Below are 21,550 nucleotides of genomic sequence, written 5' to 3' on the forward strand. Positions count from 1 at the left end.
GAAGGAGATATTGCTGGCTGAGGCTCTAGTTAAACTCTGGCAGATTATTGTGCCTTGGACGTGCTGAAAATCTGAGCAACGTGTCTCAAAGGGGAAAGGCAGGAGATTTCACTGTGGTTTTTTAGTATGTTGGTTCCACAAGGTTATAAATATGCAAAGGCCCGTATTCCCTCCAGATGCTGTTTCCTTCACTTCCTTGAATCCCAGACAGGCTGGGAAGCTGCTGCGTTAACACTTCTGCCACTGAATGGTTGGTTGAACTCTCTGACTCCCAATAGCCCTGATTGCTATCAGCCAGGTTAGCAACGCTGCAACGAGGGAGGAAAAGAGAAAAGAAGGGCAACATCCTGCTTCTTCTGGTGACAGGCTTCTCTCTGCTTCTGCTTGGAATATTGCATTCAGCCTCCATGGACTGCTTTTGGCAGGGATAGAGTTCAATTTCCGCATACTAGCTAGCACCGGGCTATGTTTTGGTTTTGTGCTGGAAACACTGTTGCTAACACAGGGATGTGCTGTCAGTTACTGCTGCACAATGCTTGCACATCGTGCTCACAAAAGCCTTGGCCTTTTCTACCTTTCACCAGCGAGCAGGCTTGGGGTGCACAAGGAGATGGGAGGGGACACAGCCCTTGGGGTCAGCCCCAGCTAACCAAAGGGATATTCCACACCATATGATGTCATGCTCAGACCTCACTTGGAGTATTGTGTGCAGTTCTGGTGTCCTCAACATAAAAAGGACATGAATCTGTTGGAACAAGTCCAGAGGAGGCCACCAGGATGATCAGGGGACTGGAGCACCTCCCATATGAAGATAGGCTGAGAAAGCTGGGGCTGTTCAGCTTGGAGAAGAGAAGGCTGCGTGGAGACCTCGGAGCAGACTTCCAGTATCTGAAGGGGGCCTATAGGGATGCTGGGGATGGACTCTTCATTAGGGACTGTAGTGATAGGACAAGGGGTAATGGGTTAAAACTTAAACAGGGGAAGTTTAGATTGGATATAAGGAGGAAATTCTTTCCTGTTAGGGTAGTGAGGCACTGGAATGGGTTGCCCAGGGAGGTTGTGAATGCTTCATCCCTGGCGGTGTTCAAGGCCAGGTTGGACGAGGCCTTGAGTGATATGGTTTAGAGCGAGGTGTCCCTGCCCATAGCAGGGGGTTGGAACTGGATGATCTTAAGGTCCTTTCCAATCCTAACTGTTCTATGATTCTGTAAGTGGTGAATGAATTCCTTGTCTTTGCCTGCATGCACAGCTTTTGCTTTACCTGTTAAACTTTACCTCTTTATCTCAACCCATGAGTTTTCTCACTTTTACCCTTCTGATTCTCTCCCCCATCTCACTGTGGGGAGTGAGCAGGTGGCTGTTGGTGCCTGGTTGCCCGCTGGGGTATAGCCACAACATGCCATCATGGAAAGAAACGCAGTATGTCAGTGATGGTCAGACACCATTTCCTATGTGTACCAATACTAGTCTCTGGATCTGGATGTGGTTTCAGTTAATAAGCAAAGGAAAACTGGGGCTTAACCTTAAGGCTCTGTGTTTCCTGGCCACTTTTAGACATTTCCAAACCATGAACAGAGGGCTGATCCTGAAGGTCTGTCTCTTACGGCAGGTTTCTTAATTCTGTGTTTTCCAGAGTGAGAGTTTGCCCTCAGTCTTACTCATTTCTTGGTCTTGTACTGCACACAGCCTTTTCAGAACCCTACATTCAGACTAGTAATCTGTTTCAAAGGCAGTTTGGGGGCAATGCTCTGCCTAGTTTTGCTCTGGTAGCCTAAAAACTAGACCGATGGAGGTTGTAAACAGGGCATTCTTTCAGGGGGCTGGTTTGAGTCCTGGATGTCCTCCTGCCTGCCTTCAGGTGACATTCCATTCCCAGTGATGGTAACTGGGTGGGCATCTGCTTGCCTCCTTGGTCTGCCAGCTTTTATCAAGCCCTCACTCATCACATGTGCTTTCTCCCATACTTGGTTCCCATAGCTGTGATTTTAAAGGTTGGGATCTGCAAGTATCTAAGTTTTGCGGCTCTCCGGGAAGGACTCTCAAACTCAGCCTTACGTTACTAAATACTGTCTGTGGAAGGGAGCAGTACAGATACTTTGAACTTGGAGACAGATGACAGGAGACAGCTGTTTGTATCTATGTAGATGGTTTATGTGCTATTTAACAAGACAGCCAAATCCTCTACAAATAAACAGGCCTCCTTTTTTTAGTTGTGCTTTAACCCTCATCCTGCATGGGGAATTTATTTGATAAAAAACCTTGACCTTCTTTTTTTTTTTTTTGCTTACATTGCTTTTTTGGAACTCTGATGATGAGAGCAACTCTTTACAAAACCTGGCAGACAATCATGTTTTGACTATGAGTAGCTACAATTCAAACCTGCCACTTTTCCTCAAGAAGAGTATGCCGAAAGACCCCTACTTTTTGGTGAGAAGTTATGTTACGGAATACAAGTCATCATCAGCTTCCCAGAATTAAAATCCTGAGCCTTTGACTTGCTCCGAACATTTCTTTAGCCATGGAAGAAGAGACAATGACTGTCTATAGGCAGCAGAAGTTACCACAACAGCAAGGGATGAACGGAAAACAGCTACATTTGGCGTCATACCAGATCATGTTCCAATTAGGATTTTGAGTGTTCTATGGAAGCCCTCCAGTCATCAGTGAATCCGACATACAGAAAGACATCTGGCAACCTTTAAGCACTTTACAGAAGCCCTTATGCCAGCAGAGAACATGCTAGAAGCCCTTCCATCCTTAGACAGCTTTATAGAAAGCTGTGTGTCTGCTGAGAAAATAGTCTTCTCGTGACAGCAACATCAATTTTCCTTACTGAGACTCCAGCTCCAACCTGAGCTTCAGGTGAGTCGCAGGGCAAAGGTGTTAATTCTCCCTAGCAGCCTTCCCAAGTGATGTTTTTTGCTCTTCAGAAGGGTATTCTACAAGTTTTCTGTTAGCTGCTTTTTCCCCCCAATTGCTCTCTGTGTTACAGCTTTCTGTGAGCAGAGGAACCCTCTCCATGTCCAGCCAGGTCAGAGAACATTATTCATTCAGCTTGATAAAGGACACCTACTTGGAAAACTGAAAGCTATACTGATTGATTTGAGCAGCAGCATCTTATCTAAGGCTTCCCCTAGCTACATGGATCCTGTTAGAATTAAGCAAACAAGATCAGCCTCTATGCTGATTAAACTAGAATAGAAACCTCAAGAGCATCGAATTTACTTAATATCTCTAGCAGGAAGACATTTTTTAAGTACTAGATATAAATAAAACTCTCCACTGAATTACCTAGGTCTGTTGAAAAGCAAATTTGCAGCAGCCTGGTTATATCTGTTATCTATAAAAACATTAATATTGACTCATTTTGGGAATGGAAAAAAAATCCCAAACTAAAGGGATATACATGTATATAAACATAAAGACTAGTCCTAGGTTACCTCTGTCTGATGGAGTACAATGCAACAAAAACTAGTAACAGTTTTATGCTTAACACTGCATGTAATTGCTAGGTGCAGTCTGTGCAATGGTGCTGGGGCAGGTTCCCAAGCCCTTTGCTTCGAAAACATGCTTACAAACACTGTTCAGAGGAACTGAATATGGATTGGAAAGGGATGTTTCTGAGATGATGTTGGCTTGACAAACTCTCGGTACACTGAGCTAGCACAGACGTCCTTATCTTATGGTCTAGCTGTTATAAATACACATTTTGTTACACCTGAAGTTTCACTCCTCCTGTTAATGGACAACATACCCAGTAACATATAGAACTTTATGATCCTTGAATGGTTTGCACAGCAGAAAACCTGTTAGCAGTTTCCTGAGTGACACCATTCACTTACATGGTGTTCAGCTCCTGTAAAGCATGTCAGAGAGATAGGCAAGTAATTCTTATGGCAGGGTATGATGCTTTGCATGTGAAAGAGACCCTGTTAGCTGTGTGGTGATGGTATGATATGTGGCTTTAATTTCCCTCTGTATCTGACCTGAAACCTATAGTCACACACACTGATGTGCTGTGGGGCGCGTCTGGTTTCTTAGGTCCACTACGATGTATAGCTTAAGGTAATGTTATGGACCTGTTGTTGAAAAGTTGGGAAACTCCATGAGTTTGACTCACAAAATGTTTGACTCCACAAGGGTTTAATTTCTTACCGATCAACACCTTCAGTAGTGTTCACAGTGTCAGATAAAGAGGCACTCTGCTGTGAATAACACACCCAACTGGTCACAGAAATTGAGCTTTGAACAAAGGTGCCTTTAAAGAAAGAATTTCACGGAACATTTGGACATCCACACTTTGAATGCCAGGTTTGGGGGCATTTTTGCATCCAATGTTATATTTCATTCTACTCATAGTAGGCATTTTTGTGTGATTGAAGTTAGGAGTTTCTAAATTAAGGGTCAAATTCAAGTGCTAGTGAAATCAGGGTGTAAATCCACACTCATGACAATTTACACCAAATCTTCTTTACCAAGAGAAAGAAAACTCTTCAGCTCAAACGTTAAAAACCGAGATTTAATCGATGCATTGACAGGAACTCTCCGGGAAATTAGGAGATTTTGGTTGTACTTGCAGAAACATATGGTTTAGACCTAAATTCTAACGTCTGGGTGACATTTACTGTCCTAGGTGAAATCCTGAAACCTTTACAAGCACAAGGTTTAGCGGGTGCTTTCAGACTTCCTGCTATTTCTAATACCGTTCACTTTGCTGGCGTTTATCCCAGCACGACTGTGAAATGTCACAGGCTCTCATGGGATCTGTCAGCGTCAAAACAGCGCTTGTTAGCGATCAGCTCCGGGTAGAAGCTGGCTCGGCGGCGCTGGACCTATACGGACAGACTTCCAGGTACTCCGCGTGGTTACGGCAACACTTCCATTCTCAAATAGACTTTTAAGTGCTGCATTAACTGCCCGTGAGGACGCAACGTTTCGGCCCCAGCATCTCCTCCCGCTGTCCCTTGCCGCTGGGCTCAGCGGAGGCACGGCAGGGATAGGGGGTGGCGGATCCCGCTGCCCTCGGAGCAGCACGTTTTGGGCGGAGCGGACCCGGTCCCTCGGCGGGGCGCGACGGGACAGGGGCGGGCTGGCGCGGGGCGCGGACGGGGCAGCGGCGGCGGGGGCAGGAGGGAAGGAGGGGGCTGGCGTCAGGCGCCGGGCAGCCACTGGCAGGGAGCTCCCCCCTCGCCTCGCCTCCCGCGGCGAGGGATAAAGGCACCTGGCCCGGTGCTCAGAGCCGCCGGAGCGGGCAGGCGGCGGGCAGCGGCGGCGGCCCAGCGGGCTTGCGGTGGTCGGGCCCGGCCCCGCCGCGCAGCCCCCTCCATGCGGCTCGCCGGGGGCTCCGGCCCGCCCCGGGCGGCGCCCTCTCCCGGGAACGGCAGCCGGTGGCGGGCGGCGGAGCCCGGCGGCAGCAGCCCCAGCCCCGAGGCGTGGTCGGGGTCGCCCAACGGCAGCCTGGGTGGCTGGGACCCGTTTGGACGGGACGAGGAGCTGGCTAAGCTGGAGATCGCCGTGCTGGCCGTCACCTTCGCCGTGGCGGTGGTGGGCAACGGCAGCGTGCTGTTGGCCCTGCGGCGCACGCCCCGCAAGGCGTCCCGCATGCACCTCTTCATCCGCCACCTCAGCCTGGCCGACCTGGTGGTGGCCTTCTTCCAGGTGCTGCCCCAGCTCTGCTGGGAGGTGACCCACCGCTTCCACGGCCCCGACGGGCTCTGCCGCGTCGTCAAGCACCTGCAGGTCTTCGGCATGTTCGCCTCGGCGTACATGCTGGTGGCCATGACCGCAGACCGCTACATCGCTGTCTGCCACCCGCTGAAGACGCTGCAGCAGCCCACCAAGCGCTCCTACGGGATGATCGCGGCTGCCTGGGCGCTCAGCCTGCTGCTCAGCACCCCGCAGTACTTCATCTTCTCCCTCAGCGAGGTGGAGCGCGGCTCGCAGGTGTACGACTGCTGGGCGCACTTCATCATGCCCTGGGGACCCCGCGCCTACATCACCTGGATCACCGGCGGCATCTTCGTCGCTCCCGTCCTCATCCTCGTCACCTGCTACAGCTTCATCTGCTACCGCATCTGGCGCAACGTCAGGGGCAAGACGCGCTCCGGGGAGGCGGCGGCGGGTAGCGGGAGGCGGCCGGGTGGTGGCGGCGGCCCGCGGCGGGGGCTGCTGCTCGCCCCGTGTGTCAGCAGCGTCAAGACCATCTCCCGCGCCAAGATCCGTACAGTGAAGATGACCTTCGTCATTGTCTCGGCGTACGTCGTCTGCTGGGCGCCCTTCTTCACCATCCAGATGTGGTCCGTCTGGGACCAGCACTTCCCCTGGGTCGGTAGGTGACCGGGAGGCCCCGGCGGGTACCGGGAGGGCACGCCGCGGAATTCCGCCGGCCGCACTCCACGCCCTGGGGTTCCTCTGGGGGCACAACCGGTGTGTGGTCCTGAGCCGAGAGCGGAGGGGATGCGGCGCGGAAGCCGGTGCCGTCCAGCTGAACACACCCCTCTATATCCCCCCCCGGGGACTAGCAGCCAAACTCCCTCACCCCTGAAGGCGCCTTCGGGGCCGAGGTGAGCCCCGGGCTGCCCCGCCGACCCCGCTGGCACCCCCGGACGGGACGGCTCCCGGGAGCGGCTGCGCGGAGGCAGCGGCACCCGGCTCGACCGGCCCCGGGGGCAGCCGGAGAGGAACGGCTGCTGGTGGCAACCGGGGACCGGAGGTGGGCAGCAGCCGCTGCCCTCTCAGCCAGAGCGAAAGGAGCGGGTGGGAACTGAATTCCCTGCCACGATAATTTGCTCCAGCAACATTTTCTTCCGTGTGAAGATGCCGGTTAGTAAAACTTCATAAACGTTATGTGCTGTTATGAAGCATACACACTTACATGTCACGAGTAATTATGCGAGCAGGGAATTTACTAAGTCCTCTTTCATGTAACTGCCTTTCATGTGCGCACTCTGCTGTCTAATAACAGGGCTGAGTGCACCCTGAACCCTTCCTCTCAGTAGGGTAGCTGCCCCTGAGCAGCTTCTTTAGCCAGCCACCAGTTCTCACGGAACAGTGGCAATTCAGTATTGTGGAGTTACCTGTCCCACTGTTAAATCTGTCTGAAAATAATTGGTGAGTTTAAAAGTTACTTCATAGGGAATGGCAGGCAACATAGGAACCTATCCCCTACTTGCTCGTGAGAAAGCAGCAAATAAAAAATGTTAGAATTCATAATATCTGGATTATTGTAATATCCCCAAATTACCACTTACTGTAGTGTAGCACTGGTTGCCCCTAACGGGGGAGTGGAGTCAAGCCTACAATGAAGGTCTCTACAGAGAAAAAAGGCTTGCAGTAAAAAAAAAAATAGATTTTTTTTTCTCTTTCACTTCAAAAGAAATGCAAACCTAATTGAACAGATGGGTATTTGGTAGGTTTGTTTGAAGAGATTTTTTAAATCCACAGAGCTGCGTAACACAGCAGTTAAGCTTCATTGAAGATTCGATATTTACAAAGATAGATCACTAATAATTGCTTAGACTAAATATATATTTAAAGTCTCTGATATTTTAACCAGTTATTAAAGGTAGAAGACTGTAACTGTTCTATGGCATAGTGCTTATTTCCATTTTTCCCTTAAGTAAAATTTGTTCAATCTCTGAAATCCAGATTTGATTCACAAGCCAGTAGTTACTTGAGCATCCAACACTTTCCAGCAAGCAAATTCAGTGGTTTTGAAAGCAGTGGAAAACTTGCCATTGCCTCCCAGGCTAGGCAGTTTCTAAAACCAAGGTCTGGATAAAAACTTCAGTATTTAAAACATGAGTTTATCAACACATGGATAAACATGGGACTGAAGCATTGTTTTTGCATCGATTTTTCCATGTCTTCTTCTGTCACAGCTCTTTGAAGTCTGTTTAGACAAATTCCCCGTGACTTCAATGGAAGCCTTACATAAATAAGAACTTCCCTGCTTATGTCCTTATTATTCATTCCAAATGCTGCTCCTCAATGTTGAGAATTAGAATTATTCAGGAAAATAAATCCAGCAGTCAGTAAAGTGATTGACTGAATGGTACAAATGTCCTTTTGATGATTAAACCGCTTTTCCCCCTGCTCCCTAGATTCTGAAAACACTGCGACTACCGTCACGGCTCTGTTAGCCAGTCTGAACAGTTGCTGTAACCCATGGATCTACATGTTCTTCAGCGGGCATCTCCTGCAAGACTGCATCCAGAGCTTCCCTTGCTGCCAGAAAATAAAGCAAACACTGAGTAAAGAAGATTCAAACAGCAACAGCAGGCGACAGACCTCCTTTACCAACAACAGAAGCCCAACCCACAGCCTGAACACCTGGAGAGAGTCACCCCATTCCAAATCCACCAGCTTCATTCCCATCCCGACATGAGACAGGCCCCAGGGGAGGCAGGGCTTGCAGCCCCCTGGCACTGCTTGGGAAGGCTCCTGCATAGCACTTGACACTGGTCAGGGTCACCAGTCATGGTAATAAGGAATGACTGCGATGGCCTTTAGACAAAATGTGCCATATTGCCCAATAAGCAGTTCTGCAGCATATAATTATTTTCTGTAAGGTGTTTAGGACTTGGGCAACTGATAGGAAGGCGTTACAACAATAAAGCAATTATTTTTCTAAATAGAATTTATTATTTTATTTTTTCATTTCTGAAGTATGAAGCATATTGTTTGCTGCTTGTTCAAAGCAGGAAGAACAGTGGAGTTGGCATACGTTGGGATAACTCCGCTCTCTAGTGTTAATGCCTAAAATGCTTCTCATGGTTGATGAAGACACAGGGGAAGAAGATGATATAAGCAAGGTCACAATTTAGTCTTAAACACAAGAAGTAAAGAGTTGTAAAAAAGTCCTGACTCTCCAGATAAGGAGCATGGTTAGACAGGAGCTGAGTTACTGGGAATTTAATTGATCATAGTGCTCTTGTAAAGGTCGAGAAATTCTCAGTTAGTAAAGTGTAATAGCCCGTGTGAAAGCAAATCCTTCATTGCATTGATGTGTGGATGTGTATTGTGGGGTTTCATTTTTAGGGTGACATTTCCTCTCCCGTTCATGTTGATGGCACTCATACAGCATATCTGGGGGGTGGGGGGTGGGGTGTTGTTGTACCTACCTTGATTTTTTAAAACTAATTTAAAGAAAAAATCAGTGATGAAGAAGGATGATCATCTGTGACTATGTCAGCATTGTTACAAACAGCTACAAGACCGTGTCTACCAGAACCACTGGCTTTATGGGTAGGAATCACCTATTTTCTTTGTTTTGTCACTAAGACAGGTAGGATCAAGCCACATTTGATTGACAAGCAAATAAATTCAGGAGAATGTGGCCACTTGTTAAGAGTTGAAGAATCAGTGCATTCCAGAACACAAATCTGAGAAGCAAACTTGGAAATCTTCTGGAAATATGCAAAAGTTGTCAATGTTGTTTTGTTGTGGGTTTTTGGTTTGTTTTTTTTTGGCAGATCTTGATAATATAGACTTCAAAATTGTCAGTAAACTGCAATAAAAAGTCATTACAACACATTTACTAGTTCTAAAGCATTCAAGGTGTGCTTGTTTTCACTACAGTGCATGACAAATCAAATGTAGTTTCTACAGCTTGTAAATAATCCTGTTATGTCTTTCCATGGAGTCCGTCTTTTACCTGGAGATTGGGTTTTGGAGATCCGTGTCTAAGTTTTGCAGTGGCTTTAGAGCCCTATGAATTTCTTTGAGAAGTACAGCCGCATGTCTGCTCTGTTCTCCTGAGCTCTCAGGGTCCTGAAATCCAGGTGTCCCCTGGCATAGTGCAGGACTTCTGATGCAAACCCATCGGGCTCGCTTGAGCGGTTGTGCACATGCATGGCTGTGCAACATGTATGCTTATGCTTGCAAGGAGGAACCTCAGCAGCAGGTTCCTCTCCCACCAAAACCAGGGAAACAAGATTGCTTCTCTTATTGCTTTAGGAGAGGAAAAACCTGGGCCGCAACTGTGGCTTTCACTGAGGATGGTGCTGTTGCCATCCCTGTTGCATAACAGTAGCAGAAATAGAGCTGGATTCAGGGTAAGAGCATATTCAACCTGCTGGCCACTCCACAAGCTCCCAGATGTATCGCTGACTGTTCCAGACAAAGAACAGGTAAGATTATAGCTAGCCCTCCCTTCCCCATAAATTTAGATGCTGTTGTCACTAAAGAAAATCTCAGCTCTTCTCTCCACATATCCTGTTATCGTATTCTGCTTTTTAAGAGGGAAGTCTGGTCTAACACCTTGTTATTCTTCAAAACACTAGAACCCAAAAGACAGCATGGTGGAATGGCTTGTATTTAATAGACTATCCTTTTGACCACCTTTAGCACACAGATATGACTACAACTTTCACCAGTTCTGGGTGAAGGTTTGTGAACCTTATTTTTTAATCCAAAAACATGCATGCAGTGTAGTTGATTGTGTGTGTTTGTGCACATTATATGTACTACATATATTTTGCAAGTAGGTAATTCACAGTTACTGAAACTGCAAATGTTTCAAGTTAAATACACTACCCTTTGCCTAGTGTTCTATTTGTGTTGCTGCTTTCTTTGTACATAAAATAGGTATTAAGAAGCAATTTGAATTGGCTGTACTAACAGAATTTTCATGTTTGTGGAATTGAATTATTTTTCTATTATGCTTTATATTCAAACAGAGAAGATGGCGAGAAAACAAATGTAGAATAATGTTGGTAATAAAACTAAGCTGGGTAATGAGCAATCTATAGAAAAACAAACTCAAAATTATAACTTTCAGTTTCTTCCAAATATGTTGCAAAATCCAGGCTTACGCTTGGGGCTTGTCAGCATAAACATACCCTGTGAGAGCTCTACAGTTTCTGTAATTAAATTGACAGCACCATTTAGCAGTATTTGGATTCCAGGAATTTTTTGTGAATGCAAGTTTTGTTTTTTCACATAATTGTGGAATTGGAAGATACACCCATAGTTTTCAATTGTGCATCTGTGGAAATGTGTTTTGTTCCTTTTTTTAAAGCTCCTTTGGGTTATCATGAAGACACACCAATGAAAACAGAACGCAACAAGAAATTGTGAAACCATTGCATATTTAAAACCTGGAAACATGCTCTAATAAAGCTGTATATTTGTTTGATGAGATGCATTTTTTTCCTTTCACTTGACTAGATTTTGCAGGGACAGAAACATATTTGGTGACACTTCTTATATTTCACAAAATGTAAAATGTTGTCCTTAACTTTAATGAGTTGTTTCCAGGAAAAGCTTTAGGGAGTGAAGAAAATGAAAACGTTTTTCTCTTACACATAATGCATGGATACATGTGAAGAATAGGCAGTCAACTTCCCACTATAGGGTGCTAATATTGTTAAAACAATATGTTCTGGAGGGGTTATTTTGATATTTTTGTTTTAATTTTGGGAACAAGATATTTAGCTTCTAATGTAAAACATGACTGAATGAATGAACCTGCACTGTTGTTAGTGCTGGTGTTACTAGAATTGCAGTATTCTAAAGACACTTTGATGGCAGAAGCGGAGCACATGAGATGATACAGATGATGGAAAGGATTTTGCTCATTTAAATAAGAAGCATAAGTTGCCAAAAAAGAGTTTCTTCATTCGATTCTTCTTAAATTTGTAGGCAAACATACTGTTGGCTCAGAAAAAAAAAAAGATTTCTGTATGTACCACATCAAGAACAAAGTCTACCAGAAGACACAAGCCCATTTGTGCCCACTGCTGCAAAGACAAATATTTTGTGTGCAGCAAATCTTATGGCCAGTTCCGAATTGTCCAGATTGAAGGACTTCATGAAAGTGCATACATGCTCCTTTCCAATCTGTGCATATGGAAACCAGGACAAAAAAGGAAAGGAGCTACAGAGATGGATGCTGTTCCAGGGAATGTACCAGTGACCTAGCTTTGGGAAGTGAACCCAGATCTTTCAGTAGAGCTATTGCTGAAATACAGTTACTTGCTTCACTGGGGAAGCTCTTACAGGGTTGTCTTAGACTGAGTTCCCAATCTACAGTAAGGACTAATTAAACACAATATCCTCTTCTAATAGGTGTCTGGCATGAGTTTCAGTTGTACAGTCCCTCCTGTACAGGACGGGAAGAAGTGCACAAAGTCTGGAGAGGCAGAAAGGAGCTAGTGTGCTTGAACACTAGTTTGGAGCTTTAGTTACTATTACAAGACAGTTTTCTGTGTTTCTCATTAGGAAGTTTTACTGGAAATTGCAGCACTTCATACTTGGGTAAAGGAATTACAGGGTGTATAAATGAACAGGTTTCAAGGTTCAGGAATAGATTACAGCTCCTCAACAAGGAACAGTCCCAGCTGGTTCAGTTAACAGTCCCTTACACAAGAGTAGGTCCAGCCGGTCTTGAGAAAGGCAGGGAACCGTCGAAGGTAATATAAGTCATGCAGCATGGATTGTGCAGGTATGTAAAAAGCAAGCAAACAGCAATTATGACTAGTCCCTGCTGAGCTTCGTTAGAGCCAGCCAGCATGCGTCTGCCTCTCTCAGGACTAGTCCTGCAGGAAGTCCTGGCCCAGTGCTGTGTTAATGGATTAATACTGCATTGGTGTTTTGGTACAATTGCTCACTAATTTGCCATGCCTTAGTATAAACTTGCTTGGAGTAACAGTTTGCATGCAAATTAGCCATAGGTCTCCATAAGGACATTTTTAGCTGAGCTCCTGATGCAGTCTGTTGGGTTACTCCATTTCTGGAATGTAAAGCTGTGAGGCAGCACTTGGAGCACAGTGCTCTTCCCAGCTGTGAGGAGACCAGCAGGTCTCTCTACTTCCAGGTACACCAACACATTGTTGGGTACAGGTGGACTTTCTTCCAATCAGAGAAAAATCATTTTGCCCATGGAATGGGTGGGAGGGAGGAGGACGTTGCACTTGCTCTGTGCTCTGCAAGCAAAGGATGATGTTCAGAAAAAAATGTTGGGATCAGTGGAAGGACATGTACAGACTTCCCACTTCTTCATTGCCTTATATTTTCTCCTTTTACAGATGAAGTAAATACAAGAGTGCCCTCCTTTCTGTTTCATGCCAAATTAGGGCATTCCCAAGAATAGTTTTGAAGCACTGCGATTTGTCACAGGTTTCTGTAAAGTGTTAACACTATTAGCAATTGCATAAGCAGAAATTGATATTTAATGCTGTCTGATTGCAGACCATTTCATGGCTGTCTATTGTTAAATTGACTGTGCTCCTACTCTGCAATAAGAAAGTGCAATTGAAATCACAGTCCTCCTTCCATGGCAGCATTCTGTATGATTAGGACTATAACATTTTATTTTTCCTGCTCAAATGTGGAAGGCCTGTGAGACCTGCTTGACTAGATTTACAAGCTAAAGCTCATAACTGGTCAAAAAACACAGCCTTACCAGAACTGAAGAAGCCCCATCATTTGGATCCCACTTTGACTTAGGAATGACTTGTTAGGGTACATTTCTTCTGTGTTGTCCTATTTGACATAAATCTTTCCAGGCTGTGCTGTGGCCCTTTATCCAAGGAGTTTTCAGTCTAACTCAGAAGAAACCCAAACCAGACATTAGCTTTAGAACCAGGCGAGGAAAGATTACTCCTTCAGGGCATGAATATCTTGGGCAATGACATCATATGGACAAACAAATGTTTGCCACAGAAGCCATGCTGCCATTGCTGTTGCACTTTGTGTTCATCTGTCTCATTTGTCTTTAGTCCAGCTGGCAGGCACAGGTAGGGAGCCACTGCTGCTGTGTGTTCACTGCTGTCTAATCCCTCTTACAAAGGATCAGGTGCTGGGAGAACACTGGGAAGTCTGTACCATACCTCCAAGTGACAGTGGCTGCATATCCAGTTAAATTAATGGTCAAGTTAATTTACTGGTGCCTGAGTTATCCATCTCAGGATAATGATGTTTATTTTCCTCCGTAAGTTCTCATAGGACATATTGATAAGAAGTGCTACAGGCGAGTTCACTATTACTTTTCAAGCAAAGCACTGGTGATGCAGGATGTAGGTGGCCCATCAGTTTTTACACTTTTGAAGCAAAACGTGAGAAAACTGGCATTACAAACGACTTGGTTCTCCATGGCATAAAGCCCATTCTGGAAGATAAGGAATAGGTAACCAGAGACTGACACAGTGGCTTCCCCAACTTCTTCCACCACTACTGTTGTGATTGCTCCTGCCATAGTTTCTCCTATCTCTAGTAATGACAGCTGCAGCAAGAATGGGGACAGGGACCATGGGAGCAGCAGCAAACAGGGTTGCCATTAAAACACATAAATTTTAAACTCCCTTTGCTGAGAGGAATGTGGATCTTATCAAATAAAAACCCCAAAGTGAATACTGGGAGAGAGATGAACTGGTGACTCAGAAAGCAAATAAAACATGCCTTAGCCCAAAGATGACTTGAGGGAGTGGAACACCTCCCTTATGAGGAGAAGCTGAAGGAGCTGGGTCTCTTCAGCCTGAAGGAGACTGAGGGGTGACCTCATCAGTGTTTACAAATATGTAACGGGTGGGTGTCAGGATGATGGAGCTAGGCTTTTTTCGGTGATATCCAGTGATAGGACAAGGGGCAATGGGTGTAAACTGGAGCATAGAAGGTTCCACGTTAACATCAGGAAGAACTTCTTTACTGTGAGAGTGACAGAGCACTGGAAAAGGTTGCCCAGGGGGGTTGTGGAGTCTCCCACATTGGAGATATTCAAGGCCCACCTGGACAAGTTCCTGTGTGATGTACTCTAGGTTACCCTGCTCTTGCAGGGGGGTTGGACCAGGTGATCTCTTGAGGTCCCTTCCAACCCTTGGGATTCTGTGATCCTGTGAAAATATCAAGATGCTTTCCATTTCACAATTGCAAGGTATATTTTCTACATTTAGAAAAGGAGTGTGAATGTCTCCCTGAGTTAGCCAAAACAGCAGGGGGTGAGTGGATACATTGCTCAGCCCAACACAGAGTATAAAAACTAGACAAGCAGCAGAAGTATTCTGAAGTGAGCAATGGGCTGGAGCTGGCTTCAACCCATGTATTCCTCTCCAGTGACCGGGGATGCCCAGCAAATTGACAGTGAGCTTATAGAGACTGATATGCTGGAGGGAAGGAATGCCATCCAGAGGGACCTTGATACACTTGTGAGGTGGGCTGATGCCAACCTCATGAAGTTTAACTGTGCTAAATGCAAGGTCCAACACCTGGGTCAGAGCAATCCCAGGCACAGCTACAGGCTGGGCAGAGAAGAGATTCAGAGCAGCCCTGTGGAGAAGGACTTGGGGGTGCTGGTCAATGAGAAAATGAGCATGAGCTGGCTTCAGTGTGCACTCACAGCCCAGAAAGCCAACGGTATCCTGGGCTGCATCAAAAGGAGCATGACCAGCAGGTTGAAGGAGGTGATCCTGCTCTCATGAGACCTCACCTGGAGTATTGTGTGCAGTTCTGGTGTCCTCAACATAAAAAGGATGTGGAACTGTTGGAACAAGTCCAGAGGAGGCCACCAGGATGATCAGGGGACTGGAGCACCTCCCAAATGAAGATAGGCTGAGAAAGTTGGGGCTGTTCAGCTTGGAGAAGAGAAGGCTGCGTGGAGACCTCATAGCAGCCTTCCAGTATCTGAAAGGGGCCTATAGGAATGCTGGGGATGGACTCTTCATTAGGGACTGTAGTGATAGGACAAGGGGTAATGGATTCAAACTTAAACAGGGGAAGTTTAGATTGGATATAAGGAGGAAATTCTTTCCTGTTAGGGTGGTGAGGCACTGGAATGGGTTGCCCAGGGAAGCTGTGTATGTTCCACCCCTGGCAGTGTTCAAGGCCAGGTTGTACAGAGCCTTGGGTGAGATGGTTTAGTGTGAGGTGTCCTTGCCCATGGCAGGGGGGTTGAAACTTGATGATCTTAAGGTCCTTTCCAACCCTAACTGTTCTATGATTCTATGATTCTATAGTGGGAATCACTTTGGTATGGTGATTAAGCTGCTTATTACAATTGCTATATATATTTTGCTAAGTGTAACTTTCACTGGTATTGTGATTTCAGTATATTTTCTATCACACTGCTGAATCATAAACCCCATGTAACATCAACTAGCTTTAAGTAAGTGAATTGATATTAAGCATTACACCCTCCACACGTGGAATATCTAAAAGCATCTGTTCAGGAAGTCTTGAACCCTGACAGGTCATTGTTGTCTTCTCCCACTACTGCATTGCGCTGGGGATGCTGCTGATGTCTGAGACAGTGAGACAGAACAGTATTAGCTTTGCAAAGCTGCAGTAACTTTGCTGTGAATGCAGCCCTGCACCCTCCTCTGCCTCAATAACCCTTGTGCATGGGCCAAGTCAGAGAAATCATCATGTGCTTCCTAATGCATATGATGTGAGTTTTAAAGGGATTTGTTTCATCATTGTAATATTTCTTTGCAGCACAATAATAATAACAACATTAACAATACTACAAAAAATATTTTCTGCTTCTCTTTTCAAGCTGATGACATTTAATGTTTGGGTTCCTGCGAGATCCTGGGACAGTGTATTTGGAGGTGCCTACTTCCAGATTTTCTTGGTTGCTTTGAAGATTCACTCTCATGAGTACACTAAAAGCAACTTTTTTATTAAAAGCTTGCTGGAATACAATCAAATCCCTATTCTCAGCCATTTCTCCAAATCCAGAAGTTAGTGTCTCTCTTAGGTGGAAGGCTGAATAACTTTGATACCTGCCTTAGCACAGCTCATTGCATGCTGTTCACTGCAGTATTCCTTAGGCGAAGAGACAGTTTTGATGATGCATGTTTCAGAATTTCAGAGCAAGAGAGATTCAGACAACATGCTTGTTTCAAAGACTGTAGGAGAGGCCTGTGTTCCTTTCAGACTATATGGCATTTTTTATTTATAGCATTCACTGCAGTAAACATCATGCACCACAGTGATGGGAGTTCTCCAGTTCCTGTGGTGAGGAGTGTGACTCCCATAATGTCATGGAGTATTAAAAGGATCTGCCAGTGGAAGGCAAAGGGGCTGTTTTCCTCTGGCTGTGGCTCCTTTATAATCAATTCTCTAAAATTAGAGAGAAAAGTCTATTTTGAATACTGCTTCCATAAAACCTCTCATTCCTATCTCTGGCCAGATTATGACTCGCAGTTACACTATATCTTTGCAATATCAGTAAAGTCAGTGATCTCTTTCCCTCCAGTTATTTCTTTATTTTAAGATGCAAAAACTGGGATAAATATCGCTGAATTTAATCAGGTTTTTGTATGCACAAAATAAGGGTAGATTTTCTTTCCTTACATTTTTAAAGAAGTGAGTTTCCTTTACAAATAGCAACCCAGTAGTCCCAGTTGAACCAGTGCTATTTGACAAATTACAAATGCCACGAAAGCAAATCATAATCCACTTGGGAACTCCACTCTCCTCCCTGCTGTAAGGATATTTATAGCTAGAAATAAAAAATGCATGCAAAAAAAAAAAGGAAGATATAAATGGCAAATGATAAACAAGTGCTCAAGGATTGAAAGTCAATAGAAATTTTTAGATGACCCCAAATGATTTCCTGCTTTTTAAGGAACGCTCTGTCCTCTTCATGTCTTCACCAAGGTAAGACAAATTAAAGAATGAGTCAAGCACTCTTATGGCACGTGTCAAAAACTGGGAAAGGAATGTGTGTGAACTTTTAGGGAGTTTTGCTATTAAGAATTAAAATATCTTGGTTAAAATATATCACTCATGGGGGTGAGGGGTAGAAATTTATGGCCTACAGATATCCGCCTGGGAGGGGTACAAGTGGGAAATGAGCTGCAATTCCCTTTACTGCTGATACAGAAAGCACTGTGAAACACTGACATTAGTGACATTTATGCTCTCATACTGTTTTTGTTAACAAAAATAAATAGATACTCCCTTTGTTGTTTGCAGTATCTAGTGGCAATATGAACCAGGGACCCATCTGTCTTGCAGTATCTGACAACTTTTAGACACCTTGGCAAGTCTCAGAGGTAGGCATCTGTGTGTGTGGGAAAACTGCAGTCCTCGGGGTTGGAACTTGATTATCTTAAGGTCCTTTCTAACCCTAACTATTCTGCTATTCTATGATTCTGTGATTTAAATATTTAACAGCTAAATGCTTGATTCAGGGATCAATCGCTTGCTGTGAGATGGGCAGAGTGGGAGGAAAGAAAAGCTCAATGCTCAGGTTGCCCCCTCCTGTCTTCAGCAGTTAGTGAAAAGGAAATGGAGAGCAGAAGGAAGGGAAGGAAGAACATTTGTTACTGCAGCAGTACAAAGGGAAGGACAGCAGTAAAGGGTGCAGTACTGAAAGGACACCAATTCTCCCTGTCAGATTTGCCAGATACCAGGGTGAAGTGAGCTTGTATCCAGCAAGTGCAGCACTACCCAGGGCACAGGGTCAGCATGACAGCAAATGTTTTTACTCTGCTTGGAAATGTATAGTCTGTTACATGTGTTTTAAGGGCATGTTAGAGAAATCAGTGCAACTTCTTGGGGCTGTACAGCACTGAGCTGAGGACTACATGGTGGGCAGTGCTTCACAACCTAGGCTACATCCTGCTACCAGGATGAGGGTGGTAGGTACTGCCCTGCTGCCCCTGGAGGATCTCAGGCTCTGGGGATGCCCCGCCAGCCCTAATCCTACTATGAGACTTCATTTCTCCAATAGCTTCTGCCTCCTACTGCCTCATGTGATTCCGGATCCTGATGCAATATCAAGGCAGGGGCTAGTTGGAGAGAGATGGTTATGTTCTCTTTGGGTTTTCCTCAGTAAAAATGGGTCTTCTCTGAAAGACAGGGACGGCATTCACCAGCAAATAACTTGGGATACAGGTGTCTTGGAGCAAGTCAGTAGAAAGCAGTGAAGACCTGAGAACTACCTGTGGCACACCCCCTTTGTCTGTGTCAGATGGTTAAGAGCTGGAGATATCTACAGGTGTGAAAGGGGGGAAGAATCCATCATGCCCATGCTTTGCAACAGCAGGTCATGGGGTTGCTGGCTCCCTGCAGAGCTTAGTGAGGCTTACATGGTCCCTGGTTAATAGAAGCAACCTCTGGGCTTTGAGATAATAATTCTTTTCAGGGTCCTTACACGAGTGAAGAGCCTTGAGGGAATAAACCCATCCAAATCAGTGGATGACTTGAAGAGGAATTCATTTACTTTTGAAGCTGAAGATCTAAGTAAACCTAAAAGCCCCACTCTTTTTAGCTCACTGCTGTATTTATTACTGTTTTTGAGTTGGGTTTGTCTTTTAATGTAAGTATTAAATTGACTGACTGTCCCTAATTTCTTGGGTCATGACTGGTAATAAGAAGACTACAGAACAAACATGAACCTTTTTGAACCTCTACTCTTCACCCTAGGGACAATTCACCTCTGACTTATGAATACAGTTCTCAGCAGATAACTAATCTGTTCTGTAAACAAACTGATTTCTATTCCCTTGGGAAAAACCCAACAAATAAATGTACAATCTATGAAATCAATGTTCCAATCCAAAGGAGAAGCAAACAGCCAACACTTGGCATCTGCATTGGTTTTCTTTACTTTTATGCCCTCTTGATGATATCTCTGCAAATCATCAGCTATTTCAATGAAAGGCCATGCACTGGTTTCTCTTTTTTTTTTTTCCCATGAAGGAGAATGAAACAGTTACATTCACTGTTTGAGAATCCAGGAGAGTTACAGCTTATCTAAAGGGTGCCTTTTTATCTATTCCAGTCAGTGGGAATGTTAGAAAGGAGCAAGGAAAAGTGCATGAGTAGTACTTTTCACATAAATAAAAGCCATGGTTTAGTTGTACTGTATACCGGTAGAATCATTATTTTATCCATGGCTACAGCAACCAGAGTCTCCGGCCCTGAAGTCCTCCCTAGCTACAAGGACTTTTAAATCCTATTTTGATCTGGGACCCAGAATTCTGCCACCTATCCAAGGACTACAAACTGGAATTCAGTGGAGCCCTTTAGAGGTGAGGTACATCAGATAACCCCCACCAGTTCATCCTTGTCACTCCACCAGCTGTTTGGCTATCATGGCTGTAGGCACCCCACAGTTTCCAGGAAGGCTTAGAGGTGTTGGCATGTGAAGTGTACACTCTTAGAACTGTTTCCACCTCTCTTGCTAACTACAATCATTTTCAGGACCATAGATATTCCCCTGAACAGTCTTGCTAATCCACCATATGATCGCATTGTTAAAATGTTGATGTAATATTTGATATCAGATTGACTCTGATGACCTAGATGAGCTGATTTTCTCCTACAGGGAACTTTTTTGGATGCTTTAGGCCCACTACTGTGCTCTGCTCTTGACAGTGAGGTGTAATCCTAAGCAAGTTTTTGTTTAATTCATAGATGTTCTGGGTTCAGCTGCAGCAGTTGTTTTTCTCCTCCTGAGTAGCTGCTGCAGTGCTGTGTTTTGGACTGGTCTGAGAATAATGCTGGTAATAGAAAAGGCTATGGAAAAAACATTTTCCAGTTTTGTTATTATGTTTCAGCAAAGATCAGCTAAATGTAAAAGAATACTCCATGGAAGCTCTCAATCATCACACACTCGTGATCACCTCTATGGTAACCTAAGGCGTTTAACCCAATTCTTTTATTCACAGGTCCTGCCAGTACTCCAACAGTTGCACCTGCACTGAGATCTTGGTCTTCAACCCAAAACCACACTGTGCAACTCAGTGGGAGTGACTGGACGTGATTTGTCCTGTGTAACGGCAGTGAAATAATGACTTTCTGTCTTCTCTCAAATCTTTCCACTACTGGGTAAGTCCTCTGCAGCTGCTTTTAAAAGATCTGGCTATAAATCGTAGACTCATAGAATCATAGAATAGTTAGGGTTGGAAAGGCCCTTAAGATCATCAAGTTCCAACCCCCCTGCCATGGGCAGGGACATCACACACCAAACCATGCCACCTAAGGCTCTCTTCAACATAGCCTTGAACACTGCCAGGGATGGAGCATTCACAACTTCCTTGGGCAACCCATTCCAGTGCCTCACTACCCTAACAGGAAAGAACTTCTTCCTTATATGCAATCTAAACTTCCTGTTTCAGTTTTAACCCATTACCCCTTGTCCTATCACTGCAGTTCTTAATGAAGAGTCCATCCCCAGCATCCCTATAGGCCCCCTTCAGATACTGGAAAGCTGCTATGAGGTCTCCATGCAGCCTTCTCTTCTCCAAGCTGAACAACCCCAACTTTCTCAGCCTATCTTCATACAGGAGGTGCTCCAGTCCCCTCATCATCCTCTTGGCCCTCCTCTGGACTTGTTCCAACAGTTCCATGTCCTTTTTATGTTGAGGACACCAGAACTGCACACAATACTCCAAGTGAGGTCTCACAAGAGCAGAATAGAGGGGCAGGATCACCTCCTTCAACCTGCTGGTCACACTTCTTTTGATGCAGCCCAGGATACGGTTGCTTTCTGGGCTGCGAGCACACACTGAAGCCGGATCATGTTCATTTTCTCATCGACCAGCACCCCCAAGTCCTTCTCCGCAGGGCTGCTCTGAATCTCTTCTCTGCCCAACCTGTA

The 21,550-nt window shown here is 45.2% G+C and overlaps 1 protein-coding gene across 1 annotated transcript; it reads left to right on the forward strand.

Moving 5' to 3' along the window:
- The first annotated feature begins 5,325 nt into the window (after nucleotides 1–5,325).
- On the forward strand, nucleotides 5,326–8,638 carry AVPR1A (arginine vasopressin receptor 1A). The gene is made up of 2 exons (XM_061348519.1): nucleotides 5,326–6,328; nucleotides 8,103–8,638. Exons 1-2 carry the CDS (start codon nucleotides 5,326–5,328, stop codon nucleotides 8,384–8,386), a joined length of 1,287 nt encoding a protein of 428 aa, XP_061204503.1. The 3' UTR covers nucleotides 8,387–8,638.
- Nucleotides 8,639–21,550: the final 12,912 nt, after the last annotated feature.

This window comes from Neopsephotus bourkii, unplaced genomic scaffold (genome assembly GCF_033783945.1).
Source record: "Neopsephotus bourkii isolate Nb327-2 ecotype Australia unplaced genomic scaffold, CSIRO-AGI_Nbou_v1 NB_359, whole genome shotgun sequence".
Lineage (NCBI taxonomy): Eukaryota > Metazoa > Chordata > Aves > Psittaciformes > Psittacidae > Neopsephotus > Neopsephotus bourkii.

Excerpts from the sequence above, each read along its gene's own strand:
- AVPR1A (XM_061348519.1), top strand. The coding sequence starts at position 5,326 with ATGCGGCTCGCCGGGGGCTCCGGCCCGCCCCGGGCGGCGCCCTCTCCC. Across the intron at positions 6,329-8,102 it reads CCAGCACTTCCCCTGGGTCG|ATTCTGAAAACACTGCGACT; the intron begins GTAGGTGACCGG and ends CCTGCTCCCTAG.